Below are 23215 nucleotides of genomic sequence, written 5' to 3'. Positions count from 1 at the left end.
CATTCATTGAGAAATGCATTATTCACAGGGAGTTAGGACATCAGACTCTGGCCCTTAGTTATTGCCGCTGTCTGCAAATCCAGAACCACAGGTACCAGGGTTTCTGGTGGCTGCAGAGTCCAATTCAAGCAGCAGATGTTACTATCCACTTTCTGTCTACCCATTAACACTAACAGTGGAATATTCTTTTCCTCCCCCTCCTCAGACAAAAAGCACTGACATCCACTGGAGGAAGAAGTGTCCAAGCAGCATGTGACTGGTTGGTATGAAGTAATAAATAATTTTTAAAAGTGGATAAGATTTATTTACCATACTTTACAAACTGTAATGTGAAATGTTATTTATGGAAGCTCCACGTCATTGTTTGTTGATACGAGGGCAGTACCTAAGGGACACAAGAAAGATCAATGCCTCATTGTGCTAGGCACCGTAAGACATATGGTCAGAGACAGTCCCTGCCCCGAAATGCTGACCATCTCAATAGGCAAGGTCGAGAAAGGTGAGAGAAAGGAAGTTTTATCACCCCCACTTCACAGTTGTGCGAGTTTGAGATCTAAATTCGCAAAGGGAACAAGAGTTTTTGGGTGCCTCGGTTTTGAGTGTCCGCACTGAGAACAAGTTAAAGGGCATGTTTTACAGAGAGTACTGAAACTTCTGCCTTCTGGAAATCCGGCCCCTTTAACATGTTTCAAATTGGGTACCCAAAATTATGAAGCACTTTTGACACAAGGTCACCCAGAGAGCCTATGGCAGAACCAAAGACTGAACGAGTCCCAGTCCAGAGACTTAACTGAAAAAGCAGACGTCCCTCCTACTTAGTAATAATAACTGGGCCACACTGGACATATAGACAGCAGGAATGTACATTTCCATGCCTGGTCCCTTGGAGATCAGTGGCCCCAAGGCTAGTAACATGTGGGGAGTAGGGAAGAACTCTAATTTTGGTTCTTTCTGCTACAAAAATATGGGTCTTTTTAATTTAATCTCTTACTCAATATTTCTGCTGTTCTTGAATAACCACCTCTTCCCTTCTCTCTCTCAGGTTGTTCTCTCATGTGGGGGACCCATTCCTTGATGACCCCCTGCCTCGGGAATATGTCCTCTACCTGCGCCCCACCGGCCCCTTGGCTCAGAAGCTCTCTGATTTCTGGCAGCAGTCGAAGCAGATCTGTGGGAAGAACAAGGCTCACAACATCTTCCCACACATCACTCTTTGCCAGTTCTTTATGGTGAGCCAGCGCTTCTCATTCAATTGTCCTGTGCGTCTTTTTTGGCAGCAACCATTACCAGGTTCAAGCAGGTTGAGTTACATATTTCTCCACTCATTGTAAAATGCTTTGTGCTCGAGGGAATTCAGGGAATATTATTACTGGGTTTGCTTGATGCACACCAGGCTGGGAAGCAAAATGATTGTTAAACAAGTCCATTCCAAGCCACCACTGTCTTAACAGAATAATATCACTGGAGACTAGGTCCTTGAAATCTGCTGAAAAATATGTTTGCTCATTTTTCATTAGAGTTCTAGGAGATGGTATCCTGCTGGAAGTCCTGCTGATGCATTGCACTTCTATACGGTGCTATATCCAGGGATCTTTTTAAGCACTAATTAAGTCTCACAGTTCCCCCCGCTGAAGCAGAGAAGTGTCACTCTGCACACTTTACAGATGGGGAAACAAGCACAGAGGGGTGACATGACTTGCCCTTGGTCACAGAGTAAATGAATGGCAGAGCTCAAAAGAGAATTCATGAGTCCCTTGTACTAAATTGGTATCAGTCACAGACCGGCGTCAATATGGTCTTAACGATTGTCACGTGTATCGCTAAAGTTCTCATCACCATATCATCCGCATATCTCACTAAGTAGACTATACACAGATGCTCCTCCAAGAGGCCACTGTTCGGTACTTAGGGCAGTCATATCACAATCTGATTCGTTGCTTGGCTGGCCTTTCCCCAAAGAAAATCAAATCCATAACCACTTTTAATCTCACCAGCTCTCCTTCGGTACCAAACTGGAATAACCCGCAATTTTAATTACTAATAGCTCAAAACTCAAATCCTCCTGGCTAACCATGGACATATTAACCATAAAAGAGATTACTGAACAGACATCTTTAGCCTGCTTCACATATCTTCATGAGAAACACCAGCTACCCAATAGAGCAAGGTCCTTTCTACAATAAGCGTGGACTCAAAATTATAAAGGAGGTGGGGAATTGTTGGCAGACAACAAACAATCCACTCAAAGTGCACCTTAAGAAGTATGTTAGCCAAAAACATTTTGTGGGTAACACATACAAATGGTGAACTCCTTGATTTATCCTACTGACTGTACCATGCAAGAAAAATGGGAGAAGATGCTAAACATTTCCTTTTGCTCTGACAGGTGGGACAATATCTGGCATTGTATGTGCAGAACATCCAGTTCTGTTTTTGCATTTCATTCAGAACAAAATTCTAAAGAGATGATATCGGACTCCTGGGCAAATGCTTAAAGCTGGACTCGCCCCGCATAGCAAATATTGGAGTTGTGGCAGCTGCAATGCAAACCTGTCTCGGATAGTCTTTGAATGGCAAAATATGTCCATGTTTTGGAAGAAAGAGTTTGGTGCTCCGGGGTAGAGGTTTCCCCCACATCAAGCCTCTGTTTTGGGCATTCTAGGAAATCCACCTTGTTTGAGTAATGCCAGGAAATGGATTGCTGCAGCACTCAGTGGCTAAAAGAGTCATTTGACGGAAAGGGAAATCTGCTATCCCCTGCCCCACACACACATTCTTTGATTGGCTGGAGCTAAGCTAAAAAAACTAACACTAACCTACAGAGACACAAACTCCACCTATGAATGGAGCTCTTGAGAGCTTTACCAAGAGTCTCCCGCTAGATTGGGCTTCTGATGCTTCTTTTCTGGGGAAAAGTGTGGGGGGTGTTAGGGAATTATTTATCTTATACTCAGGAGTATTTATCTATGAATATTTCATACTGTGTTAAGATTAAAGCTGTACTCCTGCTTTGTCATTGTATTTGACTATATAAGAATGGCTATGGTAAAACTTCTGAAAAATAAAGTCGAAAAGCAAGACACCTGACCCATCTCTTCTGGGAATCACAAGAAAGAGAAAGTTCTTCTTCGGAGAGGGTCACTGATGTAACTAACTTTGGAAGGCTACTATGGTGATGGGCATGTTGGAAACATGATAATCACTGGTGCAGGCCTGGTTTGCCATGAGTAATTAGATATGGATGCGTCTTTATTTCTTGGGAGACAAGATTAGGGAGGTAAATGGATCAGTAATCTGTAAACAGAATGTCTGTATTAGCTAAAATAAAGGGGAACACCCAGGGAACCATTTACAATGGACGAGATAGCAATGGATAAGATAAGCCTGGAACCTAAGGTGAGGTAAAGAGTAAGTTGTGTATGGACAGTGCATGCTGTCCTGGGATTGGTTCCTATAAAGTGACCAAGCCAATCCCAAAACGTGTAATGTAATGTATAGTAAATGCAATGTATGGTAAACATATGTAAAGGAAGAGGTTTGCTGCGTAATTTTGGGGGTGTGGTCTGCCTACACCCACCCCTATGCTTGAATCTAATCAACTCAACATAACTTTGCTCTATGCCAAATAAAGGCGCCTGAGTGACGAGCGGAGATGAGCTCAGTTCTTGGGGAACCAAGTGGAAGAGGTCTCAGGGGAACCCCAACCACTAGGCCATACAACAAATGCAACAGGAGAGTGAATACCTCTGAAGCTGGTTAGCTGAAACATTTGAATGCAAATCCATGGAAGAGTTTTTTGTATTCACTCAGCTCTTGGTTGTTTCATTTTGTTTGATGTATATGCTAGTTCTTTACATTCTTCTACTTCTATGAAAGTCCAAGGTGTAAAACCATTCAGGTCCCTCACCCTAAACCCTTCCTTTCTTCTCTGAGTACACTACAAGGGTATATACGGTCCCAGTGAATGAATTCCTGCCCCCTAAGGAACATGTGTCCTGCTTTCATCGGCAGTGCGAAGACAGCAAAATTGATGCGCTCAATGAAGCCCTGCATGCCACAGTGATGCGATGGAAATGCAAATTCCCTGCTCCCCTGCCTTTAGAACTCTACACATCTTCGAACTTCATTGGGCTTTTCGTCAAGGAGGACAGCGCTGAGGTCCTCAAGAAGTTTGCGGCGGACTTTGCTACAGAAGCTGCTTCTAAAGTGGGTGAGTACACGGGAAAGAAATGTCAAAGGCAGGCTATAGGGGCTCCAAGCATTTTAGCTTGACTAGTGCCAAATACTCCTGGTATGTCATGGTAAAATGCAGCCATTGTGCTGCCAAAATCTTGCCAGAAGGTCCTGACAGAACCTCTGGAGGGGCTGTTTAGGAATCAGAGTCCAATCCTTAAGGGACAGATGCCCACACCACAACTGGCCTCCTTGTTAGCAGCCTAGACTGAAGACTGGGTGGGGAAGAGAGACTGAACTGTTTTCCCGCAGATGTGGTCTTTCCAAATCAGGGTTGAGGCACTTTTAGTGGGGCAGTGTCACTCCCTGCACAGTATCCCTTCTGTGGTAATAGTAAGGGCCAGAGTCTCAGCTGGTGTAAACTGGCAAAACTCCACCCAAGTCACCAGCTAAGGATCTGACACTGAATAAATTCATTTGGTTCCCAAGGTTGGTCCTCACACTAAATTTACCCTCCCCAAAACATGCTCTTCTTACAATTGTATTCCCCTTCTGTCAATATTTCATTTATGCTAAAAAAAAAAAAAAAAAAAAAAAGCTTTATCATAAAGGAAGCCCTTTTAAGTGACCATTAAAACAAATAGCTAATTTTGTCCAGTGAATAACTGTAATCAGGTGACAGCAGTAAGACTACTCGTGCTTAAAGTTAGTCAGGCGCCCAAGTGCCTTGCTGAATCAGGAGCCTAGTCAGTGTCAGTGTTATCTACCCTCCTTGCACCCTCCATGCAATTGTATTGCCCAGTTTGGTGCATGGTCTGGGAAGGTGGGAATTTCGCCTTCTTTGAAGTATTCAGCCTTGGCCACTGTCTGAGACAGGACCGAGATGGCCCATTGTTCTGCTCCGCTTTAGTGATTCCTCTGTTCATAGGTGCCCCAGAGAGCATTTTCAGATGCAAAAGTTTTGATGCCATTCAGAAGTAGGGCTTTCAAGCTCAGGGAAGTGATGTTGGATTTTTAAGCGAGGCTTCAGGGCTAGGAAGATGAGAGAGGAATACCCCACCACGTGTTCTGGGGTTTCAGTACCTCTTCACAGAACCTATTGTTTTCAGTTCAAAGAGCACAACCCATTTGCTCTGAAGTGTTATCTCCTGGAAGGGAAGTTGACATTTGACAGTTCTTTAACCTTTCAAACAGACATTTTGTCTCTGAGGCTACAAGTTCCTGCTCAGCTCACTACCTCAAGCTTTTTCCCCCACCACAGACAGAAAGCGCATTTAGTTTCCTTACAGAATTTCTGCTTCCCGGAAGCAAACCCGGCTCTCTGTGAAGATGCGTAAAATACCTCAACAACCAAAGGGAAACCCCTTTCAGCCTTTGTACGTCCAGAGGAAATTCACCACACCGTCTTGGGGACCAGATTCTCGGGCCTGCTTACCATCACTTAGCTAATGCAAAGCGAGAGGAAACCTGCCCTAATTCTCTGCTGGAGCGTCCCATGGCATATGGGAGTGGCCAGCAGGCACAGAACCAGCAAAACTGACTCCAGTGCCTCCTTGCCCTGGTGCAGGGAGCACGACAGGGGGATGGAGTGGGAGTGGCCACAGCTCAGTGTGCTCTGGCGATCCCCCGGCAGCTATATAGCCCCTGAGGGAACAGCCACAAGGCTGAAGCAGCGCCTCAGAGAGCTGTAACCAACTCCGTGCCATCCCACCCCTGCAGCACCCAGCATAAACTGGGCACAGCAAAAGATGGTCCTAGATTTTCACAGGCTTACACCGCATGGGTTAAAATGCATCAAATCAGCGGTTCCATACATACGGGGTGGGGGAGGGACTAGAACTTCTGACTCTCAGGAGTCTGTTGCTGCTGGTCCAGCACAGGTTGTACAGCCGCACGCCCCCATCCAGAACTCAGAACAGCCACCATTTAGGTGCTGTAGCTAAAACAACGACAACTAAGTAGATACACTTGGCCTTGTAGAACTGCAGGTTGTTCTGAGCCCCCAGGAGTTTCACCTGACAGCGACCTAGAGACGCTCACTTTCAGAAGAGGGAGGAAATGGCTGGAAGCTTTAAACACCTGCTTTTTCTTTGTTTTGTTTTTTTTTGGCGTGTCCTAACACAGCATGAGCAGCTGCCCTCACCGCTTCTGGTCCTACCGGAAAAAGGAACAAGCACTGACAATCTCCAGGCAGCCTGTCCCCATGAGATTTGTTCCTCTTAGACCAAATGTTCCTCTGAGCTGATTCTTACGGGTGCATTGCTCACACACAGCGCTGTCGCGTACCCACATTCGATGCCCCGGGCCCTTGTCAGAGATCACCCCTATAATGTGTCCTTTTTTGCTGAATGAGAGAGATTAAAATGGGCTGGGCAAGCACCTGACATTTTGGGTTGGGAACCAAGCCTCCAAATGTCTGCCAGTTTGTCTGTCCCTAATTTTTAGATGTGGTTGAATGAGGGAAAATAAGTTATTTTTACAATTTATTCCTGTTTGAACAGTTCTGTTTATTATGATTTATATAAAACATACGAATGGCCTTACTTGGTCAGACCAAAGGTCCATCTAGCCCAGTATCCTGTCTGCCAAAGTGGCCCATGCCAGGTGCCCCAGAGGGAATGAACTACTAGGTAATCATCAAGTGATCCATCCCCTGTCGCTCATTCCCAGCTTCTGGCATTTCCTAATTTCTTCACCTGTGTGTTCACCTTTTTTAATCCCTTCATTATGTAGGTTCTCTCAGTAGCTTTACCTCTTATCCTGGGAGTACCCTCGCCTCACCTCAAACTATGTGTGTGTGTCTCATTTTAAAATACTTCAGCACCGTGGGTGAAGTCCTGACCTCACCGAAGTCTGGCAAAATTCCTATTGACTTCAGTGGAGCCAGGATGTCAAGCTGCGTTAACCTGAATATTTCAACTTCAACATGAACTCTAAGAGTCCCCAGTTTGTGTTCTCCACCTGTGGGAGGAAAAACGGCGCAGAGTGGGCGGGGGGGGGAGGGGGCGGAAATGCAACAGATGCACAGGATGACAGACAGAACAGATAGAAAACACAGAGTGGAGAGACCAGGAGAGAAAAGATCTTGTGTGGGGGAATTAAAAAGAAAAACAAACGACTGTCTGTTTTTCAAAAGTATTGAGCACCCATGTCAGAGGCAAATAGGAGTTTGAGAGTGCTCACCACCTTTGAGCATCAGACCTGCACCATATGCAGGAACCCACTCTGAGCAGCCTATTTTTGGAGAGAACGTCAACCCCTTAGATAGGGGGAAAGGCTGCCCGTTCGCTCGAAAACAACCTGGGACCTCCAGAGCTAACAGCATGAGCCTCTGTAGCTTGAGCCTAAGGACTGCTAAACCCTGGAGCTGCGGGCAGTCGCAGATTCCTCTCCTCTGTACATCAGGCACACAGGCTGGGGAAGCATAGGCTGACCAGATAGCAAGTGTGAAAAATCGGAACAGGGATTGGGGGGGGTAACAGGAGCCTAAATAAGAAAAAGCCCCAAATATCGGGACTGTCCTTATAAAATCGGGACATCTGGTCACCCTAGGGAAGCATAATGCAGACTCAATAGGCAGTGGGTTATACAAGATTTCATGAGACATCCCTGGTACCAAATGCTCTTCTAATCAAATTCCTAAGGGTCAGACTCAGATCAATGGTGCATTACCAGTGCGCAGCTCTATAGTTTTGATTTCAGAGACCAGACTGCCATTTGTCTTCCTTCGCTAACTGAAAAGTTTTGCTCAATTCTCCTGCACTAATGGGATGAATGCTTTGAAAATGGAGCAAGAGTCTGCTGTTCAAAGTGACAGTTGCTTGCTTTTGATTGCATCTTTCTCATTTCAGATGTTCATGTAGAACCCCATAAGAAACAGCTGCACGTGACATTGGCCTACCACTTCCAAACCAGCCACTTGCCCACGCTGGAGAAATTAGCACAGAACATCGACGTCAAGCTAGGATGCGACTGGGTCGCCACAATCTTCTCTCGAGATATAAGATTTGCTAACCATGAGGTAATTTTTGGAGTTCATCTCAGTTTAAAAAATAAAAAAGCAATCAAATACCATTGCAGTTGATTTGTATCTCAGAGTTGCTGCAAAGCTCCAAACTGAGATTGGGTCCCGCTCTGGTCCAAAGGCACATATCACAGAATATCAGGGTTGGAAGGGACCTCAGGAGGTCATCTAGGAGGGACCTAGGAGGTCATCCTAGGCCCTGTCCCAAGATGTTTACTGAGATTCAGCCTGTTCCCCAAGGTGTCTGTGGCAGAGCCAGAATCCAGATATACTCTCGGAATTTAAGGCCAGAAGGGAGCACCAGAACGTCCAGTCTGACCTACAGTTCATCACAGGCCACCAGCACCACCCGTCACCTGCACACTAATTCCCACAGCTGAAATTAGACCAAAGTATCACAGCCCACGGAAAACTAGATTATGATGTGCCACAGGGAGAAAATAAGAGGGACCAAAGTATATACCCAGCACTCCTATTGATTGCAGTGGGAGTAGCAAATGCTCAGCAACTCTGGCACTTTTATTAGGTGTACAGCTTTAGGCATGCCCAAGCGTGAAAGTTTTGGCGTTGGGATATTAAGGGACAGTGACTAGTTTCCATCTTCCTCTGAAGATGCTGGCCACTGCCAGAAACAGGATACTAGAATCAATGGAGCCACAGTCGGCTCCAGGCATGACAAGTCACATTTCCTTACGGAGCATACAAGGTACATAAAAAGGATAGAGTTGCTCATTAGATGTTTGCTTTGCGATGGAAGTTGCTAATGCAGAAGTCAGGCAACAAGCTTTTTGCTGAAGTGGAGGATGGCTGTGGGTATTTACCAGGAAAGTTACTGATCAACATTTGACTCCACTTCAGTTAGCAAAGAAGGTTACTTGCCATTCTATCTCATGACCTACAATACATTCTAGCTCCCAGCTGGCAGAAGGGAACAATCGCATTCAAAGCAATTTTTTTCCCCATAAGAACATTTTTGTCCAGTTTTACAGAGCTTTTTGCCCTTTTGTAAACATGTAACAAAACAAAACAAAAATCGTTTAAATCCCATCCAGTCTCTCTTGAACATTACAGGTTATATTTGTACACTCACACCCCAATACGTGCACCTGTGTGCACATCAAATACACAAACAAGCATGAACACACAAAACGGGATATATATTTTCACAGTGCAACAGACAGAAGTAGAATTCTAATTACTTGCTACTTCTCTGCCTACTTTGAAACCTGAGCCCATTCATCTTAAGAAATAATAGTAAAACGAGACGGTCTAGGCAGTACTCTCCTCATCGCCTTTAATTTTGTTTTCTTCATGTCCTCGTAAACAGTTCTGAGAGCAGAATATTATGAGTTCAAACGTATTAGCCCAGTGACAAAGGGTCACTGCCCCACTTTCAAAGCCAATAAAGAGTGGGGAAGAAAAATGCTCTTTTAACTGGAAGTCGAGTAAACACATAGAAGATGATCCTTGGGAACCTCACATGTGTAAATGCAAAGTCCCCAATTCAACTGTGGACTGGAGCACATGTTTAACTTTTAAGCACATGAGTAGGCCCAAGTCAACAGGATGCTTCAAGTTAAGCACGTGCTTACATTTTTTACTGAATTGCAGAACAAGGAAGGGGAGGAATTATTTAGGATGGCACAAGGAGCAGCTTGACTAGGAGCAAGAGAATGAAAGGGAAAAATGGAAACTGAATACTGAAAACTTCCCGACAATAAGGACTGAATACTTTCCCGATGGGACGTGGCAGACACCACATTCTAAAGATGTCTTTTGTAGATGTATAAGGCCAGAAGGGACCACTGTAATCGTCTAGTCTGACTTCCTGTTAAAAACTAGAATGAATGAAGCACTAGGACTAGGTAATACAATGCAGAAAGCTGAGACTGCAGCAGCTGGAGTGTGGGACTGGGTGATTTCACAAGGCTTTTCCATCTTTAATGCCTGTCATTCATTTCTATAGTCCCCTTTGCTCTCTCTTTTACTGGCCTAAGAAGGGTTAATTGTCTAGTTGGGGGAAGGTAGTAGACAGCCGGGGAGAGGCATATGCGAGTTCATTCCTTCAGCCTTCTCGCATGGCCCAGGATTCTGTAATGCCCTTCTCACATACTCTCGCTTTCTCTTCCATCTCCCCAGACACTGCAAGTGATCTATCCCTACATCCCGCAGAATGACGACGAGCTTGAGCTGGTTCCAGGGGATTTCATTTTCATGTCCCCAGTGGAGCAAACCAGCACCAGTGAGGGCTGGATTTATGGCACTTCCCTAGCGACCGGCTGTTCTGGGCTGCTGCCTGAGAATTACATCACGAAGGCAGACGAGTGCGGCACCTGGGTGTTTCATGGGTAAGCAATGCTCAGGCTGGTTTCTGGCTGCAGGAAGCGACAGTGGAACTCAGCTAGTGGGATTCACCTAATGCAAGTGATAGTAGAGTAAACAAGGTCTCTCTTTGTCACTGATGTTGGGAGGAACATACAGTCACAGAAACACTCACCTGAACAAAAGGAATAGCAGGCTCTATTCCTCTTCATGGGACCAGCAACTCAACGTAACTACTCAAGGCGTTCCAACAACATGATTCAAAGGGTCACCACCAACCATTACAGGGCCAGAGGTAGATGGCAGCTGTAAAGATGCATCCTTGCAGTAAGAGGGGTGGGGAATTACGAAGTGTGCTGTCCCATAAAGAAGTTCGCAGTGGCAAGACCAGGAGCAAGAACCATAGTGGACCTTGCAGCTCCCTTTGTAATGGAATGTTACAGAGTGTGCATTCCTGAAAGACCATCTCTCTGGGGAGGTTAGTGCCATTGTGTGTGATGCCTGAGCATAAGGACCAAGGATTGGGTTAGATTTTCCAAGGTATTTAGGCAGATAGCTGTCTAGTGGGATTTTCAGAAGCACCTAGGAACTTATCTCCCATTGAAACCAATGCCTGCCTGCATCTTTGGGTGCCTAAATGCCTCTGAAAATCTAGCCCTTTGTGACTAGCCCTCGCATGGCACCACAAGATGGGGGAGGGGAGAGAAGGAAAGCGTCTTCCTACCCACTATCCCTCTAACAGGACATTGCACCTGCAGAATCCAAGCCACAATCTGGCCTCTAACTTTTAAGTTTTTGATGGGGGAAGTTGCAACATTTTTGGGAAGGAGTTGCAAACCAAATGTAGGCATGCCTTATTTAAAACTTCAATGGACACACAAGTCTTCTGGGGAAAGGCGGGTAGGGTGGAGAGTTAACAAGCCAGTGCTGGCCACTGTGTTAGCACAAGAGAGCCAGAAGCATGAAACTGACTAGGAACAAAAAAAGAAACCAACCAAAGAAATCTCCAAGTTGAGTGAAATGCAAGAAACAAAACAACAGAAAAGTTCAGGTTGGTTTTTTGTTTGTTTTTCACCCTTTCAGTTTTAGTCACATACGGTGCGGTTAGGAATAGATGTACGTACACCCAATGGCTAGTTTCATTCTGCAGCTTTGAACCCACATATCAATGCAAATGACTACCACTCCTTGCAAACAGGACCTGAATTCCCCCAAACCCGAAGGCCACATTCCCTCAGGTGGGCACCAACATACAACTTCAAAACAGAAGGGCTCACATTTTGTAGGTGTCTGTCATATTGCTCTAATCCACACTTTGCCAAGTTCTCCCCATGAGACAAGGGCTGCTGATACATGGTTTCCACATTTCAGTCAGATGAGGCAAACCTTTCTAGATCTCTGTGCAGGTATTTACATGGTACCTCTTCATCCCTCTAATATCGCCATACCTCCCAAGTAGTTATGAAGTTATCTTCAAAACACCCCCACGAGTGGAGGAAATATCTCTGGTAACCAAGGCACAGAACAGTGAAGTGATTTGACCAAGGTTAATTAGAAAGTCCGTGGCTGAGGTGGGAATGTGCCGCACAGTCTGGTGCCCTAACCAGACCATCTTTTCTCAACTAAAACCTCACCGACCGCAATGGGTTTGCGGTCTGTGTTCGCACACTGAAGCTATTCTATAGCAAGCTGGCCTATTTTATTCTGAAATCTACATTTTTCCTCAAGGTTTCTGAAGGAGTTTTGGGCCAGGGCACCAATACATTAAAAATATTAATTAATTATTATTACTACAGTAACTAAAAGGGAAGCAAAAGTTTGGCAATTCCAGCAGTTCTTTGTCTCCAGGAAAGGGAAGAAAGGAAATGCCCCTTTCCCTGATTACCATTAAAGAACATAAATAATGAATCAAAGCAGGCAATATGGAGCATTTATCAAAAACATTCTTACATACTCAGAAACAAACCAATTTTACATAACAGATTCCCATGGTACATATTAGGTAATAAAGTGCTATTTAGAAGAAAGCAAACTTAGGACAAGTTAAGCTCAACTCCCAAACTGCAGCCTAATGCAATGTACTGCAGGCTGGATTTTCATAATAATTGGAAAGCCTCTAGGCATTCAGACTATCTTTCCAGGCACACGGGTCCTGTTTTCATCATTGCCAATGAAAGTGAACATAGATAGAAATACTCACTGCAATACTACGGATCCGCCCTTGGGAAAAAATGGCAACCCCGTTCACTGACTTATGATCATGCGTCCGGCATTCAGAGGCACTCAGGTTCCAAGGGGGTTTGAAACAGGTGGCATGTCGTTGGAACTGGGGCTCACACCGAGAATACTGGGCAGCCCTGGAGTTGGATAAAAGTGATAATGACAGTGAATATTTTCCTGCTGGTCACAATAAACATACTTCGTGATCATATAGCATGTACCATCCCAAATGGATGCCGAAGCGCCTTCAACAAATTCCTTGTACACATCATCATTGAAAAGTAGCCATTGCTGGGGTGTTGGCCAGCATCCTGGTAGATAGCCAGCTGGACCACACAGCAGTCAGGAGAGGACAAATGTTCACCTAGGACATCGACGCAAGCCCAGTAGCCTACAAAATAGGATCTTCAGTGTCCAGGCATAACCTGGCTTTTGAAGGTCTCCTCTGAAAAACCCCTCTCTCTTTTCCTCCCCTCCTTGCTCTGCCAATATAGTAAACTACAAAAGCTGGAAGAGATTGATTCAGCTCTTCAGAACTTGCATGTTATTAATTAATTAATTAATGTATTTATATTGTGGTAGTGCATCGGAGCCCTAGTCATAGACCAGGACCCCATTCTGCTAGGTGCTGTACAAACACAGAACAAAAAGGTGGTCCCCGGCCCCAAAGAGCTTACAATATAGAGTCCACTGCAGGGTTCTGTAGAACACTAGGCCACCCCTTCTGCCTAAGGACAGCAAGCCTGGCTAGTCTGCCTAACAACGTGCAATGGGATGTGCTTAGAGCAGGCCAGCTGGGCTGTGTAATGGGAGCTTCTCCATGCCCACGGGCTGCAGAATGACAGTGGGATCACTTCTCAGCTGCCAGGGCAGCAATTCCTGAGGACCTCTGTGCCCAATAGTTGGGGACCCTTCCCCCACAGCCCTGTAAAATTGTGGTATGTGCATGGGCGGTGGGTATCGAAGGTCAGGGGAGGCCAAGCCTCCCCTAACCCGGGATGTGGCCCCACCCACATTCTGCCCCAAAGACCTGCCCTCACTCCCCCTTTCCCATGAAGCCAATGGGGGCTCAGCTCCAGCTGGTGCCCAGGAGCTCGGGGCAGGGCCAGTGCTCCCACACCAGTTTTACACCAAGGTCACGCCAGCAACTTCAATGGGAGTGACGGCCAATTTCACACTCGCATAAAGGAGATGGTCAAGTAGTGGGGGTGCTCACCCGGGAATCAGAAAACCCAGGCTCAATGCCTTGTTCTGCTGACATCCCATGTGACCCTGGGCAAACCACTTAGTCTTTGTGTGTCTCAGTTCCCTTATCTGTACAATGAAGATAATAGCACTTCCCCACCTCACAGGCATGTTGTGGAGGTGAATGCATTCAAATGTAGGATGTGGCAGTGCTCACAATGGGAGCCATATAAGAACCTAAGAAATAACAATCGGGCTCCTTTGGTTTTGCTTTAATATGTTTTGCTGGTGTTTCCCCCTCAAGTAAGGAATGTAGAGGAAAGCTTGGAGTTTGCAATAAATGTAACCTAATGGCTGTTCTGTTACTGACACCACGGCATGTTTGAATCACATAGAGGAGGAAAACATAGGAAATAAGGACCACATCCCTCACGTGCTGTGAACTGGTCTAACTGTACAGACCTCTGTGGAGCTACCCTGATTTACACCAGCTCAGGGTCTGGCCATAAGTATTCCTCTCCTGCATTATTTAAAACTTCGGTCCTTTCCTTCTAACCGTGCTATTGTGCTGTAACAACTCAGAACCAATCTAAGCCACACCCCGAAAAAATAGTCCGTTCCAAGTCCTTCCTGGAAGAGAGTTGTCTGCAGGCTGTTCCCTAAGAACCCATTCGTCTCTGTGAATTACTGCACTGCCAACTCAGAGTCAGAAACTCCCTGCCCGCAGCAGAGTCCGGAGACTGGAAGGGAAGTGGGAAGCCCAGCAGAGCTAGTTATAGGCAGCTTCCCCACAGGAGCCACAAAACCAGACGCTCAGCACTGTGGGTCCCTTGTGAACTTAAAGGGACAGAATTGTAGAAACCCGCCCATTGTCATTGTGTGGACTCAAACCAGCTCAAGTGGAGGCTGCTGAAGCTGGAGGTTTGAGTACATGCTTGAGCTGCTTGGCTGGAGAGGTTTATCTTGTTTGCAAAGGCCGAAGTACTCTCCTCCCCCAGCCTCATACCAGCAGCGCTTGCAAACTGCTGCATTAGATATTACAAGGCTGCCTATTTCTGCTCTCACTTATAGGGCCAAAGCCACTCCTGGCCTCCTTCAACAAGTCTAGGAGGGAAGAGAAGAAATCCTCAATTCCCAAGCCACACTCAGTCACCACTTGGGCTTCAGTAGCCCCTTCCACTGCTGCAGTCCCATTCTACAGCTTGCAGCGGCTGGTGAATCCACTGGCTGTAGCTCCCATCTCCTCTAAACTCCAGTGAGTGGGGACATTGAAGGAACCTCCCACCTGTCCCACCCACCTCCCCTGAAAGCCTGTAGAGGATTTACCTTCAGCAAAATTGGTAGAGACCCCTTTGGCCAGCCTTTCCTCAGATCCTGCACCGGCCTTCCTGTGCTATATAGGAAAATGCACACTTTGCCCCCAGGGAAGAATCAACAGTGCTGGCAGCGATGTTGTCTGGAAGGCAAGGAGCGTAATTGCCTCACCCAGAAGACAATGGATATTTTTATCTGGTGTCTTCCAAACAATGAGCTATGTGTGGAAAATGACTAACTTGAATTGGCTCCAGTGGTTTCTATTTTCCAGTCACCAGCAGAGCAAGGGAGACATCGGCAAAGTCCGATTTATGGCACTTCTCTAGCCACAAGATATTGGAGGTTGCAGAGAGGTTCGTTTCTGCCTCATCCTAATTCTTACCCATTCCTAGCATCCATGAATGGATGCAACTCTGCTGCATGAACTTTAAGGAGGGAGAGGTGGAGAAACAGCATCTAAGAAGCGATGGAGCGATTGCTCAGAGATAAATGGAAAACAGGAGACTAGACAAGTCACTTTCCATCCGCCTGGGTCAGCATCTTCCCACACTATCACCTGACTAAGGCAGTGGGACTGCTGCTGGCCATCTTCAGGGGTTGAGAAAGGACCAGGAATATGCCAGCTGCTCACTGCTGCCCATTCCCATCGGGTCTCTCGGCTGTGCCTTTCGTCTGCACGGCCACTGTGGTGTTCAGCACACTATGGCTTGACAGTCACTTTGAAGGGGATCAGAAGTAGGTTCCAGCATGCAGATTTCCTATATCCTACATTTTGGGGGATATTTATGTCAGTTTCAGGGCAACTGCACTTTTATTCCCTCTCTGTGGTCCACCCAGCACGTGCCACCGAGGCTTCACCTCTCTTGGGCAGAGACCTGCATCTCTCTCCCTCCTGACTAGGATGTTTTTAAGGCTGCACATTTCCTTACCTACATTGTGATATTCCCAGCAAGCCAGATTACTTAAACAGGCCACTGTCTGTGTTTTGCTTTCTTTTCCAAGGTTATGAACAGCATAATTGCCAGCAATTATAAGTCACAATACAACTCTTTCTAGGCAAGCAGATTAAATTTTAAGTGAAATCATCACAAAGAAAACTTTTAAAAAAAACAATATAGGAACCTACACACATGCTAAAAAGCTTTCCAGAGGTCACCCCCAACTCCAGCCTTGGGCTCTGGTAGGTGTCAGTCCTTCAAAACCCACAACTACATTTCCCACCTGTTTACTAGTTCATAACTGTCTCAGATTCTGAGAATCCCAGCTGGGCAGTTCAGCCATTTCTTTATATGACGTGGGCCTTTGATCTCCAACCTCCAAGAACAGCTCATTAGCGGACAATGACTCAGCTCCTCAGGGCATAGCTTCAAAAGGCTGGAGTTTTGCACAACTGCAGAGGAGGAATTTTTGTTAACCTTTCCCTAGGTATTTCTGAGGAAATCCAATTCATACCTATTGTCTCCAAGGTCCATTCTTGTCCGGCACATTTTCAATATAGTCCTTTGAACTCTCCCAAGCCTCACATCACATCCCCCTCTGCTGTCCAGAGAGGTTACCAACAATCCCAGCCCACCATAATACATAAACTTTGCATTTAATACAATTGACCCTGAAGATACTTAAACTCAATTCATAAGGTCTCCCAAGGATATTGCAGGATTATTGCCTTATCTGTCACAATTCAGATCCAGGCTTTTGGTTCAGATCATCATCATTAAGATAGGAGCCAGCTACAAAATTGGATCTGGCTTTCAACCTCATGCATGGTGTGACCTTCCTGGGCTCATCTTTATGCCGCTGCCCTGCATACCTGTAAGTCTCTCTAAAAAAAAAAAAAAAAAAAAACTTTCTGCCATGCTGCTGACAGTGGCCTGCATAGAAATTGCATATTGTTCTTCCATCTTCCCTTAATCTCTGTCTAATTATCTCTCCACCCTTCAACTGTGAGCTCCTGAGAGCAGGGACAATTCCTTGTGTATTTGGAAAGTACCCAACACTTGATGGGAGCTACTGTAAATTATAGCAATAATAATAATCCCTGCTTTCCTCCTGGCAAGTTCCAGGTTGTTCAGAGATGGGATTTCTACTTCAAGTATGAAGAGTGTGTGACGGAGAAGGCAGTCTCAAGACTCCACCCCAGAACAGCTCCCTGGCTTCTGTTGCTCAGGGTGTGCAGAGGGGCCTTTCTGTGGGCTATGAGGATGCTGTGATCTGGACAGGGGACTATTCTACTGTCTATAGATTCTTTTACCATGCTCACTATCTTAATATCTGAGCACCTTCCGGTTCTGCTTTGCAGCCCACACTCCCCTTGTTAAGGAGTTTCGGGGGGGGGGGGCATCCAAGTGTAGTGTCCTACCTGAATGAGATAACCCTATACATTGCTCCACTGGTAAGCCCAAATATTTATTTTTCTCATAAGGTAAGGGGGCATTAGCATCAAGGGCATGATACTTTTTATTGTTTGCTGGCCAGGATATGATATGATCTCCTGGCAGATCGCCTACTAGCAAACACAGATGACCTATTTTCTTCCATTGGTAGAGAGAGACCCCTTGGTGCAAGTCGAGAGTCTTCTCCGGACACATTTAAAGCAATTAATCCGAGTGCAAAGAGAAAGTGGCTATCTCTGTGTCAAAGCAAATGACGGCACACATTAGCCCACGAGTTATTTTTAATAACTAAGAAAATGCACATCGCAGCAAGATCCACTGCAATCAATAGAGGGTTGGTTGAAATTCTGTAATTGCCTGTTTTAATTTACTCCCGAGGATGTTGGCCTAAGCCCTTGACCATCTTGCTGGGATGGCTTTATTCTGAGCATGCCTCATTTGATTAGCATATTTAATGAAAAAGAAAAAGTAGTCTATTCTCTAGGTAAGTAGGGAGAGAGACTCTCTTAAGGAGATGGCACAATTAATCCCTTTTCTCTCACACCAGCTGTAAAACTGGTGTAAACTCTATTGACTTAAATGCAGTTACTCACAATTTATGCTGGTATAATTCAGATGAGAATCATGTCTAAGATCTCGGCTGCTTTTATTGTTTACATCTTATCCTTTCTCTTGCAAGTATCAAAATTGGATGTTCCAGTGATACTTATTGTATCCATCTGTAATGGCCCCTTAAAAGCATCCTGATGCACTGGCAAGTTAGTCTCTCAAAAAGATTCCAGGATTGTCACTCTGTCTGCGTGCCACACCGAAGCCTAGAACACTGAGTCAGTGTGAAGCGATGGAAACAGCTACAAACATGGCTGAGAGCTCTTTCTGTTTAGAATATCACCAGGTTTAATCATGACCAGGAGTCGTGATCTGTTATCATCCATCCAATTTTAAAGTTCTCAGCCATTTTGACTTTACGGACTATACCCATGCAGTGAACAGCTACAGTAAGACACAAATCTATGCCATGCCAAGTCCTAGATCATTGTGATATCAGAGGTAACTCAACCAATTACCACTCTTATTCTACAGCTAATTTGCATGAAACAATTTCATTGGTTGTATGAGGAAGACTGCACACGTGGTATATTACTTGGGCCAGCTGCCACACCCATGTGATAACATGGGCTTTCAGCTACTTCTTTAACATGGTACACGGCAGAAGCACCTAAGGGGCATGACCAGGTTGGGCCCCATTGTGCTAGGCGCTCTACAATCATATAATAAACAACAGCCCATACCCCAAAGTTGGCTGAAGACTTCCTCCCACCCTATTTTTTTTCAGGTTGTTCTCGACTGCAGTGGTTCTCAATCTTTTGGGGCTCAGGACCCATTTGCAAAGACCTGTTGTAACCCTGGTAAACAGCTTTCATGCAAAAAAAAAATCGGAGTTACTAAATATTTCTTACCCACAATATATAAGACCCACATTAACTTAATAAGCATTAAATAAGTATGCCATGCCGATCACGTAGTCCCTTGTCCCATGGGGTAGCTGGGTACAGCTCCCCGCTCTGGACATTGTGGTATCTAGGGTTGCAGTGCCAGAGGGTTGGCTGGGTCAAACCTGAGTGGAGCCACAAACCTCATGCACCAGGTCTCAATGCCCAGATCAGGGAGCCAAGCCTGCCAGACCCGCAGGATGGGAGCCACAGGATCTGCTGCTTTGGGGGAGTGTGGCACGGGCTCTGCAACAGCTCCCCCCGCAGGGCCTCCAGCCACACTGTGACAGAAACCAATTCCCTCACTGGGCCTCCCACGCAGCCCTTGGGCACGTTCTGTTGACCCAGTTTGGGGTGATGACTCATGGGTTAAGAAACCCTGTCTCTAATGAACTGTAGAGTTCTTTGGGGCTGTCCTTTACTCTGTGCATTACAACACTGAGCACATACTGGAATACAAATAATAATAAAACCACTTCTTGCCCTCTCTCAGGCTCTGGGCACATCCCAGCACAACTCTGAGGACAATAAGTCAAAGGAACATTTTCTAAGCAAGTGTCTCTTTATTTGTGGCAGATCTTACTCGATTCTGAGTACCAGTTCTTCCCCATCCCCTCTAACCTTCAATGATGGAGCTCTGGAAAGAAGACAGCAAGAAGATCAAGGACCTGGGGACACAGGGCCACTCACTATCATCTGCCAGACAATGCACGTAAGGATTCATGACACTGTGAACAACACAACTAAATACAACTGAATTGTTGTAATATAAACTAGTAATACAATCAGTATAAATGCTAATTAGTAATTGGTTATATTAATTAGTGATTTTTAATTACGGCACCTAGAGCCTTGGGTAGACCTCTTTATATTATTTAAATTAACATTTAGAAATAGGGAACATCCCCGTCATATCAGCTTTACATCCCTTGCAACTGAGGAGTTTCTGGCTCAATGAACGTTGTTTCTGGCTCAATGACCGTTAAGGACTAAGGCAGTGGTTCTCTCAACCTTTTCCATATTGTGACCCCATTTAACGGCAGCAAATAGTTTCAGGACCTCTCCACTTTCCATCTAGCTTGGGGTGGGCAAACTTTTTGGCCCGAGAGCCACATCTGGGTGGGGAAATTGTATGCAGGGCCATGAATGTAGGGCTGGGTCAGACCGTTGGGGTGCAGAAGGGAGTGCGGGGTGTGGGTGCAGTGTGCAGTGTGCAGGAAGGGGCTCAGGGTTAGGGGTTGGGGTGCAGGAGGGGGTGCAGGGCAGGGGGTTAGGGTGCAAAATGGGGTGCAGAGTGCAGGAGGGGTGCAGCAGAGGGGTCAAGGAAGGGGGTTGGGATGTGGGGTCCAGGAGGGGTTCGTCCCAGTGCCACTTACCTCAAGCGGCTCCAGGGTGGCAGCAGTGCGCAGTGGGGCTAAGGCAGGCTCCCTGCCTGCCCTGGCCCTGTGCTGCTCCCAGAAGTGGCCAGCATGTCCAGCAGCGGCTCCTGGGGGTGGGGTGGGGCAGGTGGCTCCACCGCACGCTGCCCCCGCCTGCAAGTACCACCCCAGAAGCTCGCATTGGCTGCAGTTCCCTGTTCCCAGCCAATGGGAGCTGTGAGTGGTGGTGCCTGCAGGTGGGGGCAGTGGCTGCAGGTGAGGGCAGCGCATGGAGCCCTCTGCTCCCTACCCAACCCCCAGGGGCTGTAGGGATGTGGTGCTGACCCTTTCCGGGAGTGGCGCGGGGCCAGGGCAGGCAGGGAACCTTAGCCCCACTGCACCATGGGGGTGGCAATCCCACAGGCCGGACTGAAAGCTCTGATGGGCCGGATCTGGCCTGCAGGCCATAGTTTGCCCTTCCCTGATCTAGCCATACCCCTCAGACTTCTTCGCCACTCTGAGTTTGGGAACTCAGATTAAAGTAGGGCGGTCCTGGAGGCGAGTTGGCAGGAATTACAGCCTATTTCAAAATGTAGGTGGGCTTGCCCACAAGGACTCGGTGGCCTAAGGACTGGTAACAGACTAGGGAGTAATTTGCTGCTAGGCTGCCAATTGGAATCTAGCCTAGTGCTGGAAAGCCATTAGCACACGGGTATGTATGTCTACACTGCATTTAAAAACCTGAGGCTGGCCTGTGCTAGCTGACGCAGGGCTCGGGCTGAGGGGCTGTTTAACTGTGGTGTAGACATTCAGGCTTGGGCTGGAGCCCGGGCTCTAGGACCCTCTGAGATGGGAGGGTCCCAGAGTTCAGGCTGGGGCCCAATCCTGAATGTCTACAGCACAAGTAAACAACCCCCTTACCTGAGCCCGAGACAGCTGGCCCAGGCCAGCTGCCAGGGTCTAACAGCAGTGTAGACATACCCTTAGTGCTCAGCGGAAGGGTCCACACAGACATTTAGTGTGCAGCATGCTGCAGTGCTATAAATATATGCTCCAGCTTGCTGGACGAGCCCTTAGACTCAGATGGCTGTTTGGTGGCGTATCTTGAATGAGCTGCTTCTGGTCCTGCTCCCAGTGGACAGCGTCACAAAGCTGCCACCAGTGTTGACAGAAACGCCAAGAACTGAATGGGATGGGGAGGCGGCGGGGGGGGGGGGGGCAGAAACTGAGCTGTGGAGGTGGTGAGGAAGGAGACACACAGGGTAATGTGGGAGATGGTTGCACTACCTCTGCCTGTCGTGTGGGTGAAATGTGTGTCTCTCTCCAAAGATGCCAATGCAGCAATAAGTTTATTTTAAACTATTCAGAAGCACCCCTCCACCCCACCAGTAGCTAAAGGGTCGCCCTGTCAAGACCACAGGGGCCTAAACGTTAGATTGACCATTTCTGCGATTGGTTTGCGGTATCCGCACACACCATTACACCATCTTCCCATTCCGCCTGTCTGCTCTCTTCTTGCCGGAGTAATGAAACTTAAGAAACCTGAAGCTTTCACTGTGCTAGTGAACCTCGCTCCCTATACTTGGCACTGGAATCTAGTCCCACTTGGGGTACATCAAGTACTGTTAAAGTAAACCCAGGTGAACAGGTTCTGTATGGTTTTAATGGCAAATCTCCAGCAGCTAGTTTCACACCAACAGCTCATTCTTTACAGCTGATTCAACTGGCTGTGCTGGGGAGCTCAGGTTACAATCCTCTGCTGGCTTTAAGGTGACATGACAGATCACAAGCTCCGAAGATAACATCTGTCCCCAGAATACCTATGCAGCAAGGATGCTTCTTTCATGTACACCACATTTATACTGGTATAAATGATTTACTTCAGTGGAGTGACCAGTGCCCCTTGTTCGTACTAGGATTAAGTCAAGAGTCAGGTCCTCACTCTTAAATAAATTGGAACTAAGAAAAAGGCACTTGGATTCTCACCATGGCCAAACTTCCTGTCATTTTGCTTTCAGCCCCTGAGAGTAACCAGCCAGCCAGGGCTTCAAAAACGATGTCTTTTTGTCTGCCGGCATGGGGAGAGAATGGATGTTGTGTTTGGAAAGTACTGGTTGTCCCAGTGTTTTGATGCCAAAGGTGAGTCAGTTGCTGCAGGATCGGTTACTCCCTAGCTTTTGGGATGGAGTAGGGGTAATAACCGCACAAGAAAAGTTTAAATGGATTGTCTCCTGGGCAAACTCCGCTGGAATGTAACTCATCGGGGGAGGCTGATTGAGATACCATTCTGACAGCACTCTGAAGTGGTTAGGAAAGGGACAGTGTGAAATACCAACAGAACTGCTCCTTCTCTGCAATCTTGAATTAGGCCTTTGATTAAGTAGGGTTGTATCATAGTGGGGTTAGGCACTCAGTGGATCTAGCCCATCCACATCCATATTAATCTGTGGCTGCAGCCACTGCAAACTACCAAGCTGGGGTGGGGATGTGGTGGATGGATACTATGCTTGACCACATTGGTCTGCCCTGCAGTTGGGGTGGGAAATCATCTGAATAAAAGATGTCACTGAAACAACAAAACCTCTCCACAATCATTCTTATTTGTAAATTCAAGCCATTCCTACACCAGGGATTTGTCCTGATTCTACCCGTTAGCAATCCAGCCATTGGGGCCCAATGCAAACTCTTTGGGCATGTCTACACTTACCTCTGGAGCGACTGATCTAGCGGGGG

The 23215-nt window shown here is 46.6% G+C and overlaps 1 protein-coding gene across 1 annotated transcript in view; it reads left to right on the top strand.

Moving 5' to 3' along the window:
* Positions 1-23215, top strand: part of UBASH3B (ubiquitin associated and SH3 domain containing B) — a 104069-nt gene that overhangs the window by 64301 nt on the left and 16553 nt on the right. The window contains exons 2-8 of the mRNA XM_073320687.2: positions 206-259; positions 1043-1229; positions 4012-4210; positions 8025-8194; positions 10337-10545; positions 19701-19836; positions 22501-22621. Of these exons, the coding sequence (XP_073176788.1) occupies positions 206-259; positions 1043-1229; positions 4012-4210; positions 8025-8194; positions 10337-10545; positions 19701-19836; positions 22501-22621 (1076 nt within the window). The remainder of the gene's footprint in view (positions 1-205; positions 260-1042; positions 1230-4011; positions 4211-8024; positions 8195-10336; positions 10546-19700; positions 19837-22500; positions 22622-23215) is intronic.

The sequence above is a fragment of the Lepidochelys kempii genome, chromosome 22 (genome assembly GCF_965140285.1).
Source record: "Lepidochelys kempii isolate rLepKem1 chromosome 22, rLepKem1.hap1, whole genome shotgun sequence".
NCBI classification, from domain to species: domain Eukaryota; kingdom Metazoa; phylum Chordata; order Testudines; family Cheloniidae; genus Lepidochelys; species Lepidochelys kempii.
The sequence above is the reverse complement of the archived record's forward strand: the minus strand, read 5'-3'. Positions and strand labels throughout refer to the sequence as shown.